The sequence below is a fragment of the Pipistrellus kuhlii genome, unplaced genomic scaffold, assembly GCF_014108245.1.
Source record: "Pipistrellus kuhlii isolate mPipKuh1 unplaced genomic scaffold, mPipKuh1.p scaffold_m20_p_1, whole genome shotgun sequence".
Taxonomy (NCBI): Eukaryota; Metazoa; Chordata; class Mammalia; order Chiroptera; family Vespertilionidae; genus Pipistrellus; species Pipistrellus kuhlii.
Window position 1 is genome coordinate 12,047,285 of NW_023425404.1, and position 21,207 is coordinate 12,068,491.

Genomic DNA, 21,207 nt, shown 5'->3' on the forward strand with positions numbered 1-21,207 from the left:
AAGCTGCAAGCACCCTGAGGCACCAAAGCACAGCAAGAACATTGCTGGGAGAACCCAACATGTGCCTTTAGGATTTGGGGAGGAATGTAAATGAAGAGACTTGTGGATACTTCCTGTCTGGAGAGTCCAGACTGTGGAGCCTGGCTGGAGTGGCTTCTGTGGCCGAGGGAGGAGCAGCCAACTCGCCACTGGCTTATTGGCCTGGAACAGAAAGTCTGCGAGGGGCACAGGATACAGGGATCTGCCAGAGGCTGGCCAGAGAGGGTTTTGTTACAGCCGTGCAGGGTGGAGGTCTTGTAGGGGGCCTCCCAGGAATCCACAAATGTGCCTGTGAAGGAGCCAGCCTGTGGCACCTGTGCCAGCCAAGGGCACCTGTCACATACTAGTAAGATTTTGCCATGTGTTCTCTGATACCTCTCCCCTGACCCTGGCACAGAGGAGCCAGCCCCGAAAAGGATGGTCAGAAAAACAGACCACACTCCACTCTCTCCACTATCGGATCTTGAGCCAGGGGACAGTCCCATGGGGGGCAGGGATGAGTATTGAATTGGATTCTCGATTGATTAAATTGGATAAGGATTATTTTTTTTATTTGGACAGGACCAGAGTTTTTAGTGCCTGAAAAATTGGTCTTAATTATAGAAGCGAAACTGTTCTTGTGGCTGTTAGGGAAGGTCAAGCCAAAAAGCTCTGAGATTGAGGGTGGGGAAAGGGAAATTCACCATCACATGGCTGAAGGAAACGAGGGGAGAAACACACTATGGCGGTTTCCTGATTATCCTTAAGACCCAATGTCTTCAGTCAGGTTCAGCCCATCCTATAAGCCAGCTATCCAAGTGAAGGAACAGATGAGGTCATTTCGGCTAGTCATCAGACCCACGAGAGCAAAATGGTGATGTGTTAGAAAGCGATGCCTTGGGAATGGGAGGGCTGCTGTAGGTTGCAGGGGGGTGGGGGTGGGGGTCGTCCAGGTATGGCCACTTTAGGAGGGGATGTTTGAGCTGAGAGACGTGAGGAGGAGCTTCCTGTAAACATCTTGAAGAAGAGTGTTCCGGGGCAGGGAGGTGGGCATTCACTTGGCTTATTCAAGGAATCGAGAGGAGGCCAATGCAGCTGCCATGCAGTGCTGAGTGGTCCTGTCAGAGGCGAGACAGAGCAGCTAGGGGGCCAGTCAGACAGGGCTTTGTAGGCCAAGGTCAGGAGTTGAGGGCGTATTCCAACATTGGGTAGTAACTATGCCTGTCCCTTGTGTGGTGTGGGAAGTTGCGAACGGGTGCCCTCTTTTAAAAAATATATATATTTTATTGATTTTTTGCAGAGAGGAAGGGAAAGGGATAGAAAGTTAGAAACATCAATGAGAGGGAAACATGGATCAGCTGCCTTCTGCACGCCCCCCACTGGGGATGTGCCCACAACCAAGGTACGTGCCCTTGAATGGAATCGAACCCAGGACCCTTCAGTCTGCAGGCCGACGCTCTATCCACTGAGCCAAACCGGTTTTGGCACAGGTGCCCTCCTGATGCTCTGTCTCTCTAGAAAATAGTAGGCTACAGAAATGCACCAGGAGCAGCCATGGCTGCCAGGCCTTTAGGCTTTAAGACAGGGGGCCAGGGGTGTAGGTGATGAGCTGATGGTCAGAGGCACTCAGATGGGTGGCAATTGGCATTCTTGCGTCCCTGTCCCCTCGCTGCCAGCACAAGAAGATGTGAGCACCAGATCAATCAGAGGCAAATTAAATCCCTCTCGGGTGAAATTCCTGAGGGAGGGATGGACTTCTGAGCCCAGGCAGCAAGCCAGGGTTTCATTCCCTTCTCGCTGTCTTCTTGAATGACCTTCCTTATTCCAGATCTTACAGGTCTACCCTCTGTGAAAAAGGAGAACACTTCTTCTAGGACCTGCCACCAGGCTTGACCTTGACTCAACAGAAAGGGGACAGGAATAGGGAGCCAAGGTGTCTGGCAGCCACAGGTCCTGTCTAAGCGGCGGGATGGCCAAGGACGCGGCCAACTCCACTAGAGGGCGCGCGCCCCCCCAGGCGGCCTTCCAGCGCTCGCCCGAGCCGTCCGAGCTCTAGCCCGCACCCCGGCGGACGCCCCCCAGTGGCCGGGGCGAGAAGCGAAGGGCCGGGACGTCGGTCCCTACGGTCCTGATTCTGTCACGCCGTTCTTGGTTCCTCTCCCGGTCGGTCTCCTTCAGGCCCCTGAGGCTGCAGCCTCGGCCATCCAACCCAGAGTCTGTCCCTGAGGGCAGGGGCGGGAGATGAATTCGGGGCAGGTCAGCATCTCGAGCTCGCCCAGAACACGAGCAAAGGTGGCTCCGGTGCCGCTGTTCCTGCAGGCGGCACCTCCCTCCCGGACCAGCCCTCGGGTCAGCCCCGAGCCACCCCCAGCTACTCACGGGTTAACCCCCCTCGCCGCCCGCTCGCTCCGCGGTGCCAAAGTGGGTGTTGCTGGAATTCCTCTCTCCCTCTCCCGTAATGAGGGGGGCTGAGCTGTCCCTCCGAGGAGGGGGCATGGTGTGGATAAAAGAGACGAAACACCAGGGAGAGGTTTCCAAAAATAAAAGCCTTCCCGTTCAGGCTGCAGCAAGAGGGAGAAGGCGCGAAGGCGCAGCAGCCGCCGTGCGCTTCCAGCCGGGGACGCGGCGCGGACGCGGGGCGCAGGGCGCACAGCCCGGGCCGCCCTCCCGCTCTCTCGGGGGGGCCCCAGACGAAGAGAAGCGGGCCGCCGGGAGGGGACCCCACCGCAGCCCGCCAGCGCCCCGGGGAACCGGCCGCCAGCCCCGGACCAGCCCCGCGCGCACGGCTCTCCTCTCCGGTGGCCCCGGCGCCATGCGGCCGCCGGCCCCGGCCCCCTGCCCCGCGCGCCCCCGGGGGAACCCCTGGAGGAGCCTCCTGCCGCTCGCCCTGGCGCTCTTCGCGGGCGTGGGGCGCGCTCAGAGGGACCCGGCGGGACGATTCGCGCCGGTCGGCAGGGACGCGAGCCGGCTGTGGCGCCCGGGGGGCGGCCACCACGCCGCGGCCGCAGCCAAGGTGTACAGTCTGTTCCGGGAGCAGGACGCGCCCGGCCCGGGCTCACCGCCCTCGGAGCCGGCCCAGCCCGCCTGGGGGAGCCCCTGGAGGCCCGCCGAGACCCAGGCCAGGAGGCCGCCCCGAGCGCAGCAGCCGCTGCGGGCCCGGCCACCTGCACAGCCCGGGAGGAGCGGCCGCCGGGGCCCGCCGCAGCCCGCAGCCCGGGCGAGGACGAGGGCGGCCGCGGCTCCCCCGCGCCTCTGGACCCCGCAGCGGCCCCGGGCTGCGCCCCCGACCCAGCCACGAGGGCGGCCCACGGGGTGAGCACCAGAGGAGAGCGTGTGTTTGGAGGGGGGGGAAAGAGGGGAGGCTGGGGCTGAGCGTATTCCTGGGGGGATGTGCAGGCGAGAGGAGGGGGTGCCGGGCTCTGCCTCCCCGTCCCTCTGGCCTCAGAGCTGCGGGGAGCCAGCACGAGCCGGGGCCTGGAGTCTGACCCACTTTCAGAAAGAGAAACGCCGTCCTCACTCTTGGGTACCAGCTCGCCGAGACCCGACGTTACATCCTTTCCTGATGGGCCTCTTCCCTGGCCCGCCCTCAGCCAACCTGTGCTGCTGGGGCCCGAGAAGGAACCGGGCAGGAGAAGCGGAGGGGGCGTCCCAGGTGCTTCAGATCCAGGGAGGACGGGTGTGTGTGTGTGTGTGTGTGTGTGTGTGTGTGTGTGTGAGAGAGCGGGCACAGAGCGCAGGTGGGTGGAGGATATGGGGGGGGGGGGGGGCCTCCAGAGTGGGAAGACAGATGCGTCTCTGCGAAGGGGGCTGGCCGCGAAACCCGCGCACCGGGACGCAGGTTTGGGTTGGGCGCAGGTTGGCCCGGGGAACGCGGCTGGTTGGACGCGGGGATGGGCGTTGGCTCGGGAGCACTTTGGGTAGGAAACCCGCCCACTCCCGCCCCCCTCCGGGGTGGTGGGCACAGCAGTGACCTGTGGGGACCGGTCTGTGTGTCTACCTGTGCTGCTAGGCGTCTTTGCAGGGCTAAGGTTCTTCCCAACCCAGCGATGTACGGTTTCCCCTCTCCCCAGGCCCGCCGGGGGGCGCCCTCGCAGCGTGGGGCGGCTCCTCAGTCCGGGGTCCTCCTGGCTGCCAGGCGCTGTGGGTGTATCAGGTGTCTCCAGAACGGAGGGCAGAAAGCCTTGGGCGATGCGGGGCTGCTGGGGAGGAACCCTGGCAGCCCTTTGGCCTGGCCCGATGGACCCATGGGTGTAGTCCTGGTGCACAGCAGGGGGGCTGGTACCCCCAGTTCTATCCCCAGGACCTCCCGAGGGCCTTTGCACGGGCTGTTTTCCTTGGCGGCACACTTCTCCCAGGCTTCAGCAGGTCTCCCTTGCTTCTTTCAGATCTCTGCTCTCCTCCTGCCCCCCTCCACTCTCTCCCTTCGCCCTGCTTTATGTTTCTTCATAGCAGGTAGTCTCCTGTGACATATTATGTATCTGTTTGTGTTTCGTGCCAATGTCAGTTCTATGAACACAGGCTTTGTTTGGTTCGTGGCCGTGTGGCCATTGCCTAGACGCGTGCTGGGTGTATGCAGTGCTCATTAAGTGCCTGCTGAAGGAGTGAATGATCTCCCTGCTGCCGAGGAAGGCCAAGTTTAAAGCAGGCGGGCAGCAGACCCACGGCTGCCAAGTCACTCATACACAGAATCCGTCAGCGATGGCTAATGAAGCACCGACCGTGTTTCCGTTGTTGGTTTTTTTTGTTTTTGTTTTTTTTTTCCCCTTTCCTGACCTGTGCAAGTGACTACATGCTGCCTAAAAGCAAGGGTGGGGAGCATAGGGTAGGGCAGTGGTCGGCAAACTCACTAGTCAACAGAGCCAAATAGAAACAAGACGATTGAAAATTCCTTTTGAGAGCCAAATTTTTTAAACTTAAACTTCTTCTAACGCCACTTCTTCAACATAGACTCACCCGGACCGTGGAATTTTGTGGAAGAGCCACACTCAAGGGGCCAAAGAGCCACATGTGGCTCGCGAGCCGCAGTTTGCCGACCACGGGGACGGGGGATGGGTTCCAGAGAAAAAGGCATTGTTCCTGCTGGGGGAGCAACTCGATTCCTTATAATCAGTTGGAGAAATGGACAGATATGTGCCAGGAATGTGCTTTCTAGTACCAGAAGCTTCGTGCTGAGTATAAAGGAATGGGACAGTGGTGGCTGGGGAGTTCAGAGGACAAGGAGGCCCTGTGAGCCGGAGTCACTGGTGCTTCAAGGGCAGCGGGTAGGGAAGCAGAGGGGAGGTGCCAGGAGTAGGGCCTAGAGGTGAAGCCCTGCCCAAGGACAAGGGCCTCTCACCGTTGGCATTGGCCTAGAGGCAGGACTGCAGTGGAGCCAGGGGCTGAGGCTGGGAGCATAGGTTAGGCTGGATCATGGAGGAGCTTATACTACAGGCATTTAGGTGAGGGTTAGGGGAAAAGTGGGGTAGCAGAGGGTAGGGGCGGGAGGGTGAGGTAGTGATGAGCAAAGCAGATGGTTACCGCACTAAGGCTGTGCACAGATGTGCACAGGTGTGTAAGAATGTGGGGCTGGGTGCCATCCACAGGCACCTGCTGTATGCAGATGGAGACAGGATATCGCATGTTGGGTTTGGCTCCTTCCCCGGGTTATTTTCTGCGTCTTTGATAAAGGGTGAGCTCCTCTGGCACTCCAGCCAGCCACTCCAAGTCAGCTGGGGGGTGGGGTTGGTTGAGTGGCAGTCTTGTTAATGGGCTTTGTCTACCTAGATCTATTCTGGTTAATGGCTCCTGGACAGGCTGACCTCTCTGGCAATTTCTTGTGGGCTCCTTAGGGCCAAGGATCAAGTGCCACCTGCTGGTGGAGATTGGAATAACATTACTATTGCTGGGTATTGATCATTCATTCATTCATTCATTCAACAAATATTTGGAAGTCCTCCTCCATGTCAGGACTGTGCTGGATGGTGGGGATACAGCAATGGCCAATACAGCCTTTGTCTTCATGGAACTTGCAATGTAATGAGGATTTATTACCACAGCAAGGCAGGGCAGACACAATTCCTGCACTAATGAAACTTTCAGTCTACAGGGGATTTTTGAAGCCATTGTTTCTCAACATTCAGAGTTTCGTGAACTAGCCTCAAGGCATAGTGCCTTCATAATATTTTCCTCTTTTATCACTTGCTTTATTATTTCTCTTTAAATTTATAGACTGTTAAAATAATAGGATTTTGTGTTTTACTTAATTTAAAGTATTTTATATTATGAAATTTTGTACAAACACACAAAAAGGTGTTATATATAACTCACAACTTAGCTTTATCAAACCTTAATATTTTGGCACAGTTTGCTTCTGATTTTTTTTTAGTTGCCATTTCTTCTATAAATTTGCCTCCTGCTCTACCCTAAAATTACTTATGATTCCAATGTATGTTTTTGTACTATTACTGCAGATGCATGCATCCACAAAATAACAATTTCTTTTGCATATTTTAAACATAGATAAGTGATGCCATTCTGTATCATCCTTCTGCAAGTTGCTTCCCTTCTCCTCATTAGAGTTTTGAGATTTAAACATGTTAATATAATTAATCCAAGTTTATATTCATTTGAACTGTTGTATATTATTCCACTGTCTGAATATACCACAGTTTATTTATCCATTCTCTTAGTTTTGGGACATTTAGATGAGTTACACTTTTTTTTTCTATTTCAAACAGTGCTTGCCTCATTTTTCTACAATACATAAATAAATTCATTTTCAAGGAAACTTGGTATCACTATCATACGTTGAAAATAATACCACTCGTCACAAAGAGAAGATACCGTAACTGTAGGAAAATTGAAATAAAAATAAAATGTTCTCATATTCTAGTCAGACATCATTATCTTAAGAAGCTCAACCCAGTGGTGTGTTCTCCCTGTTAAAAGGGGGAGAGACAAGTGTTGGGGGAAGGACTCAGCCTGAGGCAGGTTTTTTTTCATTGACCCAATCAGGCTAGAAAATCACTGAAATGGGAATCACTTTCTCACCATGTGACTCAGAATTGTTGAATGCTGTGACTGTGGAAGCCTAACACTCACTTCCCTGCCCTCAGTGTTATTCTTCTGCTTTTTTGGGAAACACTAGAAGAACTGAAACAAAGAAGTATTAAATATATCGCACGTGTCAGGCACTGTGTTAGACTCCAGAAGTACAGAGAGGAATAAGAAAGAGCCCTCAAGGTAGTCAAATAAAACCAACATCCTGAGACAATCAGTACTTAAAGAGCACAGCAAACGGAGAATGGGGAAGGCTGGGTAGATGTCCGGGGAGGTTTCACACAAAGGAGGTAACATTTGATTTGGAAGTCTTAGAGTGCAAAGGACTTTAATTGCCAAAGGAGAGAAGGAAGGCATTCTAGGCAGAGAGCAGCTTAAACAAAGGCATCAAAATGTGACCACAGAGAGTGCAATTGGCAGATGATACTCTTTATGTCCTGGGAGGATCACAGCCTTGGTTATGGGTGTCATGGAGACAAGGGAGAGGTGATGGAGACAATTAGACTGCAGAGGCAGGTGCAGGCCTGGTGAGCTTTGTAGAGGCCAATAGAGAAGTATGGGAGGTTTTCAACAAAGGATTGGTCTGGTCAGATTTGTTCCAGGTGGAACAGCAACGGTCCCAAGCTGTTAGCCAGAAGTGCCCCTGAGTGTTGAGCAGTGATGCTGCATGTTGGGCTAATGTTTGCAGAGTGGTGTCACCTGGAAGGTTGGGCTCTTATGATCTCTAAGGGGGACTTCCCGGGAAGTCAGACCACTGAGTCATACACTCCAGCTAGTCAGGCTCATTTGCTCTCACTAGCTGGGCAGAGCCCACTGAATGGCCACCTCCCTGGGCCTCTACTCAAGACTCCAATCCGACCTATAAAGGACATGCAGAGGCCCTCATGGAGAGCCCGAGTCCTTCTTGAGTAGGATTTCAGTCTCACACTGCTCCTCCCATCCCCACTGATTCTGGAGCCTTCCCGATGGCCCTGAGGGTCCCACCATGGGCAGGCAAGGGAGGCTCCACTGCTGCCTACAGTCAGCTGCAAAGCCATCCTGAGGTGACAGCTGGCTTAGGGGCCTCCTTGGTCAGGGCTTCATGCCCTGACTGCCCGGCCAGGCAGGCCTCTCGGTTCATGCTATCTGGGCTCCCAGAGGCCCTAGTTCTTAGAAAACTCCCAGGGGGTGCAGTCAGTTTCCTTTTGAAGACATACTGGGCCTTTTGAAGGCATCCTGGGCACATTAGCCCAATATGCAGCATCATTGCTCAACAAGGGGTGATGGCTTACCAGTTGGGTTGTAGCTGCCCCCTTCTCCCAGGGCACACATTCAGAAACCCTGGGTATGAGAACTAGCCCCCTCCCCAGAACCCGGTGCCTGGGCCTTGATGGCGAGGAGGCCATCATGGAGCCAGGAAGCTGCCGGAGGCTTCGAGGTGGCCGGAATGGCACAGCCCTTTGCTGGGGGCACATTCTGGGAGCTCCCTGGAGGTTGGGCCAAAGGGCCAGGAAAGAACCTCAGCTTTTCCAAGCTGCAGGAATTTATTTTGAATGTTTCGGAAGGTTCCAAAACCACACAGCCTTGGGGTCCACTCAGATGTCAAACAAATTCCTAAGTGGGAGCAGATGCTCACGATGCTGGCCAAGAGGTCACAGGGACGGCCCCCTGCTCTGTCCCTTGCTTTGACTCTCCAGCTCTGTGCCTTGGCCACCATGCTCACCCCGAGTTTCAGTGAGTGCTCTGTAGACGATTTCTGATGCTAATGATGGGGTCCAGGAAGCCATGCCCAGGCCCAGGCCCAGCCTGAGTCAAGCAGGCAGGCTCCCAGAGGTCTCCCCTCTAGGGAAATCACTTAGATCCAGGCATTTGGATCTTTAGATGGAGAGTGAGAGCTGGTGACAGCTGCTGGTGCTGCAGGGGGGCCTTAACTGAAAGCACAGCTCTGGTGAGTTGGGTGAGAACCCAAGTGGTTAGTGCAGGCCAGTGTTTCCTATGGGTGGCCCCAGGGCCAGCACCAAAGAGGAGCTGGGAGAAGGACAGTGTCCCCTAAAGTAAGTTCCATCGGCCTGCCCAAGTTGAAACAGAGTGCTCCTTAAGCAGAGGCTGCTTACCCCAGGTCCCCAGCCCCACCTTCCTAGCAGCTGGCCCCCTCACGAGTCCTGCTGAAATAGAATTTCTAGGACCCGGGGCTCAGCTTTACTGTGTAAGCCTGCCGGTAGGCCAAGGCTCCTCCCAGTGTGCATGTGTGGGCGGGGGATGCACATGTATGTCCTTCAGACAGTTTTATGTGTGTCTTCCTGTTCCCCTTGGGCTGTCAGCATTTTCGGGGCAGGGACTGTGGTGCTTATTTTTTGGTGAGAGGCCATGGGACGTCGGAGCGTGACTTAGAGTTGGGCCCGCTCAGGTTTGAACCTGGCTCTGGCTCTCACTGATTGGTTACCCCTGGCAGGTGACTGAACCTCTCTGGACTTGCTTTTTGGTCATCGTCATGATCACTGTCATTGTTGACCCAGTGGGCTCCGGACTGTACAGATAGAGAGAGTGAGGTTCCCCAAAGTCATGCAGAGAATGACAGTCGGGATTTCACATTAGGTCTGCAGGATCCCGAAGTGCTTGCCCCAGGCCAGCTGGCCCCCCTTGGTATGGGGGGGGGGGGCAGTCTGCACAGCGTGATGGGGCTCTGCAGAAGGCAGGACCAAGGGAGGGGCTGTGGGAATGGTCCTCTCTGAGCATCCTTACACCTGACCCCGTGTTGGTAACTCCACAGGAGGAATGTCTGCGGGGGAAAGTGCTGCCCGGGATGGACAACAGCAAACAGCACCAACCATTGCATCAAACGTGAGTGCCTCCTCCCCACCTGCCCTTCTCCTTCTCTCTCCTTCGAGAATGGGGGCACCAGACATGGAGTGTCTCCCCCAGTGAAGCTCTTCTCAGGGAGTAGAGGCAACGTGCCCTGGAAGGGAGGAGATTATACAATGCCTCAGACTGAAAACAACTTCTCAAATTAAAGCCCCATTTATGTTTTTTAAGCTTCCTCTATTTTCTTCCTGCTGTCCCGCTGTGTGGGTCTCGCTTGCAGTGCCCGCAAGGTTCCTGAAGTGCCCACCCCCTGTGGTTGTAGGATGTGGCTGGCCCCAGAATCTCTGAATTGCACATTTCTCGGGCACCATGCACACTGTGTCCTATGGGAATCCACCCTCTGGTCCTGGCCTCTGTCTGACATCCCACCAGGATGGTCTGATGCAGCTCTGATCCCGTGTCTGGAGCAGCCTTCCTTTGGACTGCTCTGAACCTGGCTGGCTCAGGTGAAAGAAAAGAAAAGAGAATAGTCTTCTTAGTTAGGTGGGAACCAGGGAGTGAGGCAGGAGGAGCCAGGCAGTCTGCACCCAAGCCTCCACTGATGGTGTCAGAGGCAGTAACAAGGGCAAGAGCCAATACCCAGGCAGTTCTCACTATGTGTGTGGTGCAGTTACAGTCCCTGTGGTAGGTAGTACCATTAGGCAGATGAGAAAACTGAGGCAGAGACGTCACTTGTTCAAGGTCACATGACCTGGAAACAGTAGAATTTGAACTCAGGTGACTTGACTCCAGGGTCACTTTTCTTAAAAAAAATAATTATTTTTATTGATTTCAGAGAGGAAGGGAGAAGGAGAGAGAGAAGAGATAGATAGATAGATAGATAGATAGAGAGAAACATCAATGATGAGAGAGAATCATTGATCAGCTGCCTACTGCTTGCCCCACTGTGGGGATTGAGCCGGCAATCTGAGCATGTGCCCTGACCGGGAATGGAACCATGAACTTCTGGTTTATAGGTCCACCATCAACCACTGAACCGTGCCAGCCAGGCCAGGGTTCCTTTTCTTACTCACTACACCCTCCTGGCAAAATATCTTACTTTCTGGGCCTCACTTTCTACATCTGTGTGGGGAAGACAGTAAACTATTACTGCCATGACTGCCACTGCCACCACCATCACTGCTGCTATTACAACCACTACTACCACTACTACCGCTATTACTCTCACAACTGCTACCACTCCTGCTGCTACTACTAAACTACTAGCTAATAGCTTGGGATTTACTATGTTCCCAGCACTGTGCTGAGCTCTTCACATATATTATTTTAATTAAGCCTCTCAAGTTATTTGGAAAACATGGCCAAGGATATTCTACCCCAAGCGCTGGAGCGAGGGCTGGATCCAGGCAGTCTAACTCCAAAACCCCACACTCTTCTTTACAAGATTTTGTTCCCTCTGAACACCAACTGAGGCCGGGGCCTCCTGGAGTTTGCAATCCCCACATGTAATGACAGGTGTGTGGGTTTCAGGAAGCCCCTGGGATCTTCCTCTCTCACACCCAAGGCCCCTCGTAAGCTCTCATCAGCTCTCCACCTCTGTATGGCATTTCCAGGGTCTCCCCGCAACTGTCCCTCCTGGAGCTGCCACCAGGAGGCCCTAAACCTGGCTGCAGGGCCTCAGGCTCACCAGCACCCCTTCCTGCCCAATGACAAACCCCCGGGCCCTTTGCAGTGTGAGGGGATCCAGGTGCCTGACAAAACTTGGGGTGTTCCCAGGCCCGATGGAGGCCCTCATCTCTGGTTCTCATACCCCCCTCCTCCAAGGTGGGGATGAGACGGGGACAAGATGGGGCTGCTTCCACCCTGTGGGGATGGGGATGCTGGCTGGCATCTCCGACCTCATGGCCTTGACCTCTCCTAGTCAGACAATGATGCTCAGGCAGAATCTTGGGCCTCTCTAAGGATCTGCAGATTAAGAAATCAAAACCCCAAATTCAAAAACAAGCAGTAAGACACATTGTCTTCCTGGAAATTCCTGCCTTTTCGAAGACCCTGGATTAGTGTGGGCTCTCAGAGGACAGGCTGTCTGTGGCTGGGGGAGAGGGGTACCTCATAATTTTAAAGATGAAGACAGTGAGATGCAGAGAAGTGGTGACTAGCTCAAGGGCGTACACCTCATTAGAGGAAGATCTGAGACTCAAAATCAGTGCCTTCCCTGGGCAGGGAAGGCAGGGGTGTGTGTAGCAGGTAGTTTTATGCTCAGCAGAAGCTCTGGTTTTTGGTTTTTTTTTGTTTTTTTTTTTTTTTTTAAACACCCTAGGTGATTCGAGCCAGAGCCGAAGACACTGAGAGTTTGGGGTTACTCATAGGAGTATCTGCCTGGGTGGCGGGGTAGGGGGTGGTGGTGGGACAACTCAAATTTGATTGTTCCCCTGAATCCTCTGGGATCTTATTAAAGTGCAGATTCTGATTCAGCACATCAGGCAGGGCTGAGAGTCTGTGCTTCCAACAGTTCCCAGGGGATGCTGCTGCTGCTGCTGCTGGTCCAGAGACCACACTTTGAGTGGCTGGGCCTTGGGAGTCTCTGGAGGCCTTGGAAGGGCCTGGGGTCAGAGTTGGGAGGAAGGCTGGAAGGCTTCAGCCAGCTTCGCAGAGTGCTGCTGAGGTTTGAGTTGGAACAGAGTGGCTCCAGAGGGGGTGGGCTTCTCACCAGCTGCCCGAGGGCCTTGCTCTGCCCTCCTGTCCCCGGGGTTCTCAGTTTCCCGACTTGCACGTGATTTTCCAGCATTCGCCTCTGCCAAACTGGAGTTTCGACATTGGAAACTCCTAGTTGGGTGAGTCTGCAGATTGTCAGAACCAACATGTGTGTACACCCTCGTGCCCCAGCGGGGGGCTGCCCCAGAATGCTGCCAATCCCCACTCCCCGCTGGGGGGTCCTCAGCTCCTGTTACTTCCCTCCCGGACCCTCCCATCCCGCAGCTCCCTGGCCACCCCCTGACCCACGCACACGGGCTGGAGGAATTGCCAGTGGGCGTCAGCCTTTCCCACGTGAAGACGGCTTGTCCACTGAAGGCCTGTGTGCTAATTAGCTGGGCCCTGTGCTGCTTGCTTGTTGCTGCTTCTCTGCTAATGAGCCTAACGAGGACCACGTGGCCAATGGGCGTTGACTCTGGACAACTGGGTCCTGGGCTCTGTAGAATGCAGGGCTCTTGGCTGCACACCCTGTCAGCTGGCTCTCCTACCTCCTCCAACGGTGTGCCGGCTCCCACTCCCCTCCCCACAGCTGCCCCTCTGGCTGGAGCGGAGACTGCCGGGGAACTCTCATGACTGTCCCAGGAGTTTCACACGTGTGGGGTGACTCCTTGGACAGCAGGTGGGAGGGCTGACAAGGACAGGTGTGTGACGTCCCGCCAGCCCCCAAACCGCGTGGAGTCTCAGTCTGTCCTCTGGCGTTTCCCAGAGAGATCTGTGGGTCCAACTACCGCCTACGCACAGGAGATGATGGCCGGAGCCCCTGGGGCCACTCCCTGCTGCCTCTTGCCTCCTCTCACAGAATCTGAAGTTGCTGTAACATACCAGCCCACCTCCCTGGAGGGCCCCTTCCGTCCCCCTGCCCAGTCACTGGACTTTGGGGAGCCACTGTATCTGTGAGTGGCCATTGCTGGAGCCACAGCTATTCCCTCCACCTTGGCGGAGTCCTCTCTCCTCCTCTCACCTTGGTATCTACTGGCCTTCTGTGGCTTTGCCCTCTCTGCCGTGCGGTTTATGTATTTATGCATTTATGGAGGGTGAGGACTGGGGCCTACCTGGCCCACACAACTGAGGGGAAGGACTGTAGACTGGGATGAGTGGGTCCTGTGTATAATTAGGGCTTTTGGAAGATTGTCCAGTCTTCATCACAACCCCAACACACACACACACACACTGGGAAGAGGATTTGAAGAAATCCTTAAATCCTCATTTATCTCAGCCTACTGCCCAGGGCAGGGGCTGTTCCAGGGGTGGGAAGGCAGAGGGAGTCCCTGTAGCTGAGGAGGGGCCTAGGTGGGTCACTCCTTCCAAACCCCAGGTTTAATATGAAGAGCATGTGCTTCAAATTCTGGTGCGAGATCCAAGGAGGGGTGGGTTTGAACCTCAACTCTGTGTCCTCAGGCGAGTGGCTGGCCCTCTTTTGCCAAAGAGCCTCCTCCATACGATGGGCATAGTAACCTATATGGAGTTGTTTTGGGGAGATTATTAATAGTAATAATAATTATTGTTATTATAGCTCTGTAGCTCTTAGCGTGGGCCAGGACTTTGTGTTATTAATTTTTAGTCCTCACAAAAACCTTATAAACTAGATTAATCTTTGTTCCCATTTACCTTTGAGGTTAGGTATTTGTCCCAGCCTGGCAGCTGGGAACCAGCAGAGCCTGGAAGTTTAGCTGTTGTCTTCATCTGAATCCGGGAGACTGTGCTGCCGGTCCGGGTTTACGTAGCTATGTGACTACAGGCAAGATGCTTAATCTCTGTGTGCCTCCGTTTCTCCCCTGTGTCTCTGCCTCACATAGTTGTGAGGAACGAACGAGGTAACTCATGCCAAATGTTCAGTTCAAGGCCTGGCATGTTCTCTGTGCTCCGCATTTGGCTTTGATGTTGACAACAGGACTGTGTCTCCTGGCCCCCAGCATGCCACTCGGTAGCCAGTGTTCACTGGACACAAAGTCGAAGCCCAGTAAGTATGTACTGAGTAATACAGGGCCTCGCTGGGGTCTGTGCTGAGGCTGTTCTGGCCCTTCTGTAGCCCAGTCTGTCAGCCCTGCCAGAGCACTCCCACGGTGCTCAGGAGCCCCTCAGAGATCCTGGAGTGGCCTGGGCACTTGCTCCTGCCTCCTCGGTCCAGAGCCTCTGCGTGAATCTCATTCTGGTCCACATCTCAGAGCTTCCTTAGCCCACCTATCCCAGCCCTAAAATGACCTCAACCCAACAGTTAAAAACCCCAATTTTTGAGACAGACCCCTGGAGTTCAAACCTTTGCTTCATCCCTTACTAGCATGGTGATCTCAGGCAACTGCTTGGCCACCCTCAGCCTTAGTCTCCCCACATGTCCAATGGGGATGAGAACAGTATTACAGCAATTATAAGAAGGAAGAAAAGAGATCCAGGTAAAGAAATCAGCCCAGGCCTCATCATGGTAAGTGCTGAACAAATGATCGGGAAAAGGGCCAGAGAAGGGGTATGATTGGCAGGTTGTTCCCTGACTGGTTACCAGCCCCCAGGAGCCAGGGTGGTGGAGAGGAAGGTAGGAGGTAGATCCAGGGAATAATCACATGACCTCAGTGGGACCCAGCTAACACGAAGGGTGCAGCCCCAGCAAGAGCAACATCCATCTCTCCCCAGCCACCTACGAGCACCTGAGATCTTCCTGGTGAGCAGGTGCAGCTCCTGACGATCTCATTAGAAGATGTTCTTACCCAGGGGCCTCCTGAAGTCGGGTGCTGTGTCTATTGACAGCAGCGTGGCGCCGCCCCCTCTACCTACTTGACTCATGTTTGCTAAGGGACCAAGTGGGTGAAGGATCTCATGGGTGACCTGGTAGTTTCCTCCTGCCATCCCCAGCTCCCTCTTCTCAGCTCCTTGGCTGGCTTCTCCTTACCCAGCATCTTCATGTTGGGCCACCCCAGGACTTTCCCCAGAAAGAGGGGACCATGGAAGCCCAGCCAGCAGTATTTGCTCCCCACTACTGACCACCCGTAGGGACTCTGCCACATAATTAGCATGCAACAACGACAGTGCAAAGCTCTCTGTGCCAGGGACTGCACTGAACACTTCAATCCCCCTCACCCTGTGAGTGGCCATCATGTCACTCTCTGTCCTGCCCCTCCTGTGTCCCCGCTGCCGCGTCTCTACCCGACAACTAAACGTGGCCTCCCGGAGCCGAGTCCTGGGTCCTCTCCGTTGCTCTCTCGCCGCACTGCTCCCCGAATGATCTAATGCATTCCCATGGATGTAAACATCGTCTCCGGGCTGACGACGCCCAGATTTATATCTCCAGCCAGACCTCTCCTCCGACCTCCACACTCCTTCGTCCCGCTGCCTCCTCCATATCTGCTCTTGATGCCTCCCAGACATCCCCACCCCAACGTGTCCAAAACGAACTCACGGCTTCCCTCCCTCGAAGCCAGCTCCCCTGGCAGGTCTGACCCACCCTGGTGAGAGGCATCGCCCTCTACCTGGATGCCCAAGCCAGGCACCTGGGGACCCTCTGAGACACCGTCCTCTCCTTCAAGCTTTATAGCCAACCTGTCGTGAGCCCTGTTGGTTTTACTTCCTAAAGGCTTCTCTCTGCCTCCCCTGCTGCCTCTCTAGTCCAGCGCCCTCTAGTCCAGCGCCCCCTTCTGGGAGATGGCAGCCTCCGGTGGACTGCTTACCTCCTGCCCACCTTACCCTCCAGCTCTTTCTCCATAAGTCAGATCATAAAACATCCCTCTCTGAGCCTTCCTGCTGTGGTGTAGCTAGCCTGGCCTCTCAGCACTCAAACCACCTCCCTCCCCCATTCTCACTCTCCGAATCCAGCCTGGGCTCCTGGATGGAATGTGCTGTCTCCGGGCTGTGTACATGCCTCTCTCTTGGTTTGCTTTTCCTCCATGAGGCTGCCTCCTTGCCATCTTTGCAGTCTCCATCTCCAGCTCCCCTCCTCACCATTCAATCTAGAGCTTCTCCCCTCTACCATCAGCACCATTATTCTGGATTTCATCCCCCTCCCCAGCACCGTTTCCACCAGATTTCTGTTCTGCTTGTTTGTCCACTTGTCTTGTGACAGTCTCTCTAAGTCAAAAGGTCCCTAAAGAAAGAGGACAGTGTCTGTCTTGCTTACCATCGTAGGCACGTAGTAAATATCGGATGCACAGCCATTTCCTAGATGAGGATGCTGAGACTCACAGGAGTGAAGAAATACGCCCAAAGTCACATGGTGGGAATTCAAACGCAAGCAAGGTCACTCTCTCCTACACACGCTGCCCTGGCCTGGGCTGTGCTGTTAGTGGGGATGGTGCTCTACCCTCCGACCTTCCTGGGCCCTGGGCACGGAGCTGGGGCTGCTGTGGAAGGGCCTGGGTGGCTCCCTGTCTGCACACAACTCTCTTTCGTGCCCTCAAACTTCTCCCCTGGAAAAGACTGGTCCCCAGGCTCGTCCCTGATGGGGACTTTCCCAGCACCCCACCCCATCCTTCTCTCATCTACAGGGATCGCTCTGGAAGGAGACCACCCTTGGGGCTGTGACAGGGTGGACAGTCACTCTTCTGCTTTGGAGCAGGAGCTGGAGGCAAACCCATGCCTCAGCCCTGGGCCACAGCCCTGCCCGTGGTCCCCCTCCTCATGCCTGCTAGAGCCCGTGGGAATTGGGGCTGCTCCCTGGCCCTGGCCTCCAACTGGCCCAGCATCGAGGCATTTGTTAATGCAATTAGCAGGGCGGTCCATGCAGAGGGGCCGGGGGCCAAGGTCTGACTCACACCTCCCTTTCCTCCCCTCGCTCTGCCAAACGGTAGAGGCCCGCTCAGCCTGCCAGACAGCGTCTGCAGAGAGCGCGCGAGGGGCCAAGAACGGCATCTTTCTCTCATTAGAGGCTTTTATGTGAACACAACTGCTATTTTGGAGCCGGGCGCTTGGCTGGCCCCTGAGCCCCAGTGCTGTTCCAGCCATCCTGTGCCGCGGCCCCAGCACAGCTGTGGTGGGAGCGGGGTGCGTCTCTCAGGGCCTGACTTCTCCCATTGCCCGGGGGCTTGGGGCTGAGGTGAGGGCCTGAGGACACAGACCCTGGGCGGAGCTCGGGAGTGTAGAGGACGCGTCCCCTGGTGGGGGCCAGACAAGGATGGGGACCTCTGACATCTGGGTCTCCTTTCTGTGAGGGAGGAATGGGGTAGCTCTGTGGGTAGGGCCTAAGTGGCGCACTGACACAGATTTTAGAGGAGATGGAGGTTTAATGGGGGAGCAGCTGAACTTCAGGTGTGGGTGGGGGAAGGTGGTATGGTCCCAGAGTCTGGTCTGGAGTGGAGGTTCCTTTTCCAGACAAGAGAAGGGGGCCTTGGAGACCTTGGAGGAGGCCACAGGCCTGAGGGGACCACTCTGAAGTCAGTGCCTCCCCTAAGGGGTTATAGATGGAGGGAGGAGGTGTCCCTGGGTCCAGGAGAGAGAGCTGATGACAAAAGCCTTCCCTGGTAGGTGGTAGCGGGTATAGAGAGGGGACTGGCTGAGTTTAACACCTGGAGAACAGCCCTGCCTTCTGGACCACAGGGCTTGGTCTAGCTCTCTAACCAGAGCCTGCATTGACATTGCCTTTCTCTGGCAAAAGGGTCATGGCAGAGAAGTTCAGAAGCCCTCTTGATGCTCCCATTGGGGTTATGGTGTTTTTTGTGTGTGTTTTTTTGATTGTTTGTTTTTTTAAAGCTTTGCAGTGCTGTCCAATAGAACTTTCTGCGGTGATGGGCATGTGCCATCTATCCTCTGTTCAACACGGTGGCCATGAGCCACCTGTGGCCATTGAGCCCTGGAAATGTGGCTAGTGCAAGTGAGCTGAATTTTGAATGTTATTTAACTTTAACCAGTTTCATCTTAAAGAGCCACGTGCAGCTCGCGGCTGCAGCATTACACACTATTGGACAGCACAGCTTTCAAGAGTACGAAGTACTTTCCCATCCATGATCTCTACTGGGTTTCACAACAGCGCTTTGAGGCAGGAATTATCAGACCTACTTTAAGGACGAGACAACTGAGGCACCAGTTGGGGAATCTCAATGCGATAAGACGTGCCCAAGGTCACGCATCTGGGATGTGGCTGAGCTGGAGTCAAACTGGATCCCACTGACTCCCAGCCCCGTGTTCTTACTGCTCCCAAGCGGCGGATCACAGAGGCTCTCAGCGAATGGTAGGAGCGGCCCACATGGTGGGAGCTCTTTCCAGAACCTTCCCCAGGCCTGCCCACTCCAAGTTTGGTCTCCTCCCAAAGGTGGGGGTTTTGTGTGGAAAATCTGAGCAAACCTCTGCTTGGTTGTTTTGGAGCAGAGTGAAGGCAGAAGGGGCACAGCCAGAAGGCGGGGGGTGGGGGGGGTTGGAGGAGCAATGCCTTCTATTTCTTACTTTCAAAGCAATTTTGAGAGTTTTCTTTTTGTTCCCCTTTCTTTTGGCATCGAGCTAACTCCGTGGAGCTGAACTCCCAAAGCTGAAACTTTTCACATGCCCAATCCTCAGTGAGGAAGAGAGTGCCAGGGGGCTACGGAGGAGTCCAAATTATGAATGGCCACGGCCTGGCGTGGGCGAGTGGGCACAGGGAGGCTGGTAACAGCATCCATCACCTTTCGGCTGTCTGAGGATGCGGGCTTTCCACAGGGAGGGGCCAGGGCGTGTCCGCGATGGCTAAACATGGACATTGCAGCATCATGCTTGATAACCATTCACCAATAATCAATCAAGCCTGGACATCGTGGCTTCCTGCTTCCCAACACTGCACTAATAATCCATCAATGAAGACTCACTCAAGCCACATTCCCCATCCTGGGGCCATTTTTCAAGTGTCAGGCAGTCTCTGCTCTTGAGGGAAAATGGAAGTGACGAGGTTCTAAAAGTAAAGCATAAAAACTTCTGGGCCCGCTCTCTGTGTTTGGGAGTTTTCCCTCTTAAAATCCCCACAGTGCCGCATGGAACTCTCTCCCGGGCCTCGGCGTTCCCTTACGTGCTTTCAGCAGCAGCCGCTGCCGTAGGCCATTCTGAGTTGGCTGATTTCCTTTCAGATCCGTCAGTTTTGAAATAGGTGCTCACTTGGCAGAGGAATGTTTTGCTTCAGTCTCCTTTAAACAGAAGGATACGTGACCACTGTTGCCCCCTCCTTCCCAAAGTGTCCCTAACTTCTGGATTTCAAGCACCAGTCAAATATCCAAAAACACCTTCGGCACCAAAGTACAGTAGCCAGCTTTCCACTTGAGGGTGTTAGAAAAACAAACTACCACTTGCCATCCACCTTTAATTTTAATTAAACAAGAAGAAGAAGAAATGATATAATTTCAAAATAAAAGACATTTTTAAATGGGGGGAAAGGCATTACAAAGAGCTCAGGAAATTCTTTTTATTTCCCTTATTTTATGGCAGACCAGTAAAAACTGGCGTAAGAATGTACCCTTTCATAGGCACTCGGAGCCCCCATTTTGGGCCATTCTGGGGTGATTTGCGGGGAATGGAGAGAGAGGAGAGGAGTTTATGCTCCGATCTCATAGTGCAGAGGCTCAGCTCAGGCCAAACTGAAGTGTTTACTTTAGTGCGGAAGTCAGTTCTTGCTGAGACTTATGAAAACAACTCAAGAGCAGATGCAAATGAAGCCGGGAGGGCTGGCTCAGCACCTCTGAAAACCTGAAACTTGCTGGAAAAATCTTTCTTAGAAGATCTGATCCAGAAAGGTTATCTTCCCAAGGAGGTTTTTCCGCCAACAAACCGGCTGGCTTGGAACCCTTTTAGGATTTTTATTTACCACAATGTTATGTACATATTAAATGCCATGTTTATAGTCCATCCCTGCCCCCCTCCTCCCAACTACCCATTTTCCATGAGCTGTTCGTTGTACCAAGCCAAGCATGCCAACCCCGCTCTGCCTGAGGACCTGACTCCCTGCGTGGCATGGGGCTTCCGTCGTTATGAGAACCCACCACAGGGCAGAGTGTCCTCCACGCAGGACCATTCTTGTTGTCTTTGCATCCCCAGCACCCACTATGACCGAAAGGGTGCTTGCTAACTGTTTGCAAAAAGTATTGGCAAGTAAGGCAGAGCCAGAAGTAAGCGAGTCACCGTGAGTCAGAAATTTGGGGCCTTGGGTTTTAGAGAATGGAAGATGTTAAAGTCAGGAACGGGCTGTCCTCAGAGCCCAGGAAGGGAAGGGAGGAAGCTAGGTTGGTTTCGAAAGGCCAACTTAAAAGCAGGGACCATCCACTCAAAGGAGGAAGCAACACCTAGACTGGAGGGGAGTCTGCACGACCTCCTCTCGCCCACACCAGGCTGTGAGTCTTAGTCAGCAGAGAGGGGTGGCTTTGAGGGACTAGGAGTGATACAGCGTTTGTGGTCCACATAAAACCACTCAGGCCTTCCCTTTCTGCTCCCTCCCTAAACCAGGCAGAGACTGGCCTGGACATACCTCCTCCTGCAGTGGTCGCTGGCCCTGGCTTGGCTGTGGGGCTGGTCTCCAGGGAGCGGGGGGAGGTAGTGACAGGGACCTGGCAGATAGTTAGGAGGGGGCTGCAAAATCTGCCTCTGCTACCCTCCCACTCTGTCTCCACAACCCAGCCTCCCTGGGCCTCGAACAATTCCTAGAACATTCCATGTTCTTTGCAGCCTCCAGAGCTTTGCGCTTGC

The 21,207-nt window shown here is 54.4% G+C and overlaps 1 protein-coding gene across 2 annotated transcripts in view; it reads left to right on the forward strand.

The window, feature by feature from the left end:
* Positions 1–2,497: 2,497 nt before the first annotated feature.
* The window catches only part of LTBP2 (latent transforming growth factor beta binding protein 2), a 92,568-nt gene continuing 73,858 nt past the window's right edge, over positions 2,498–21,207 (forward strand). The window contains exons 1-2 of one of the 2 annotated variants that reach the window (XM_036421235.2): positions 2,498–3,330; positions 9,806–9,876. In XM_036421235.2, coding sequence (XP_036277128.2) covers positions 2,513–3,330; positions 9,806–9,876 — 889 coding nt within the window. In that variant the 5' untranslated portion in view covers positions 2,498–2,512. The remainder of the gene's footprint in view (positions 3,331–9,805; positions 9,877–21,207) is intronic. The other variant, XM_045578674.1, reaches the window with a different exon arrangement.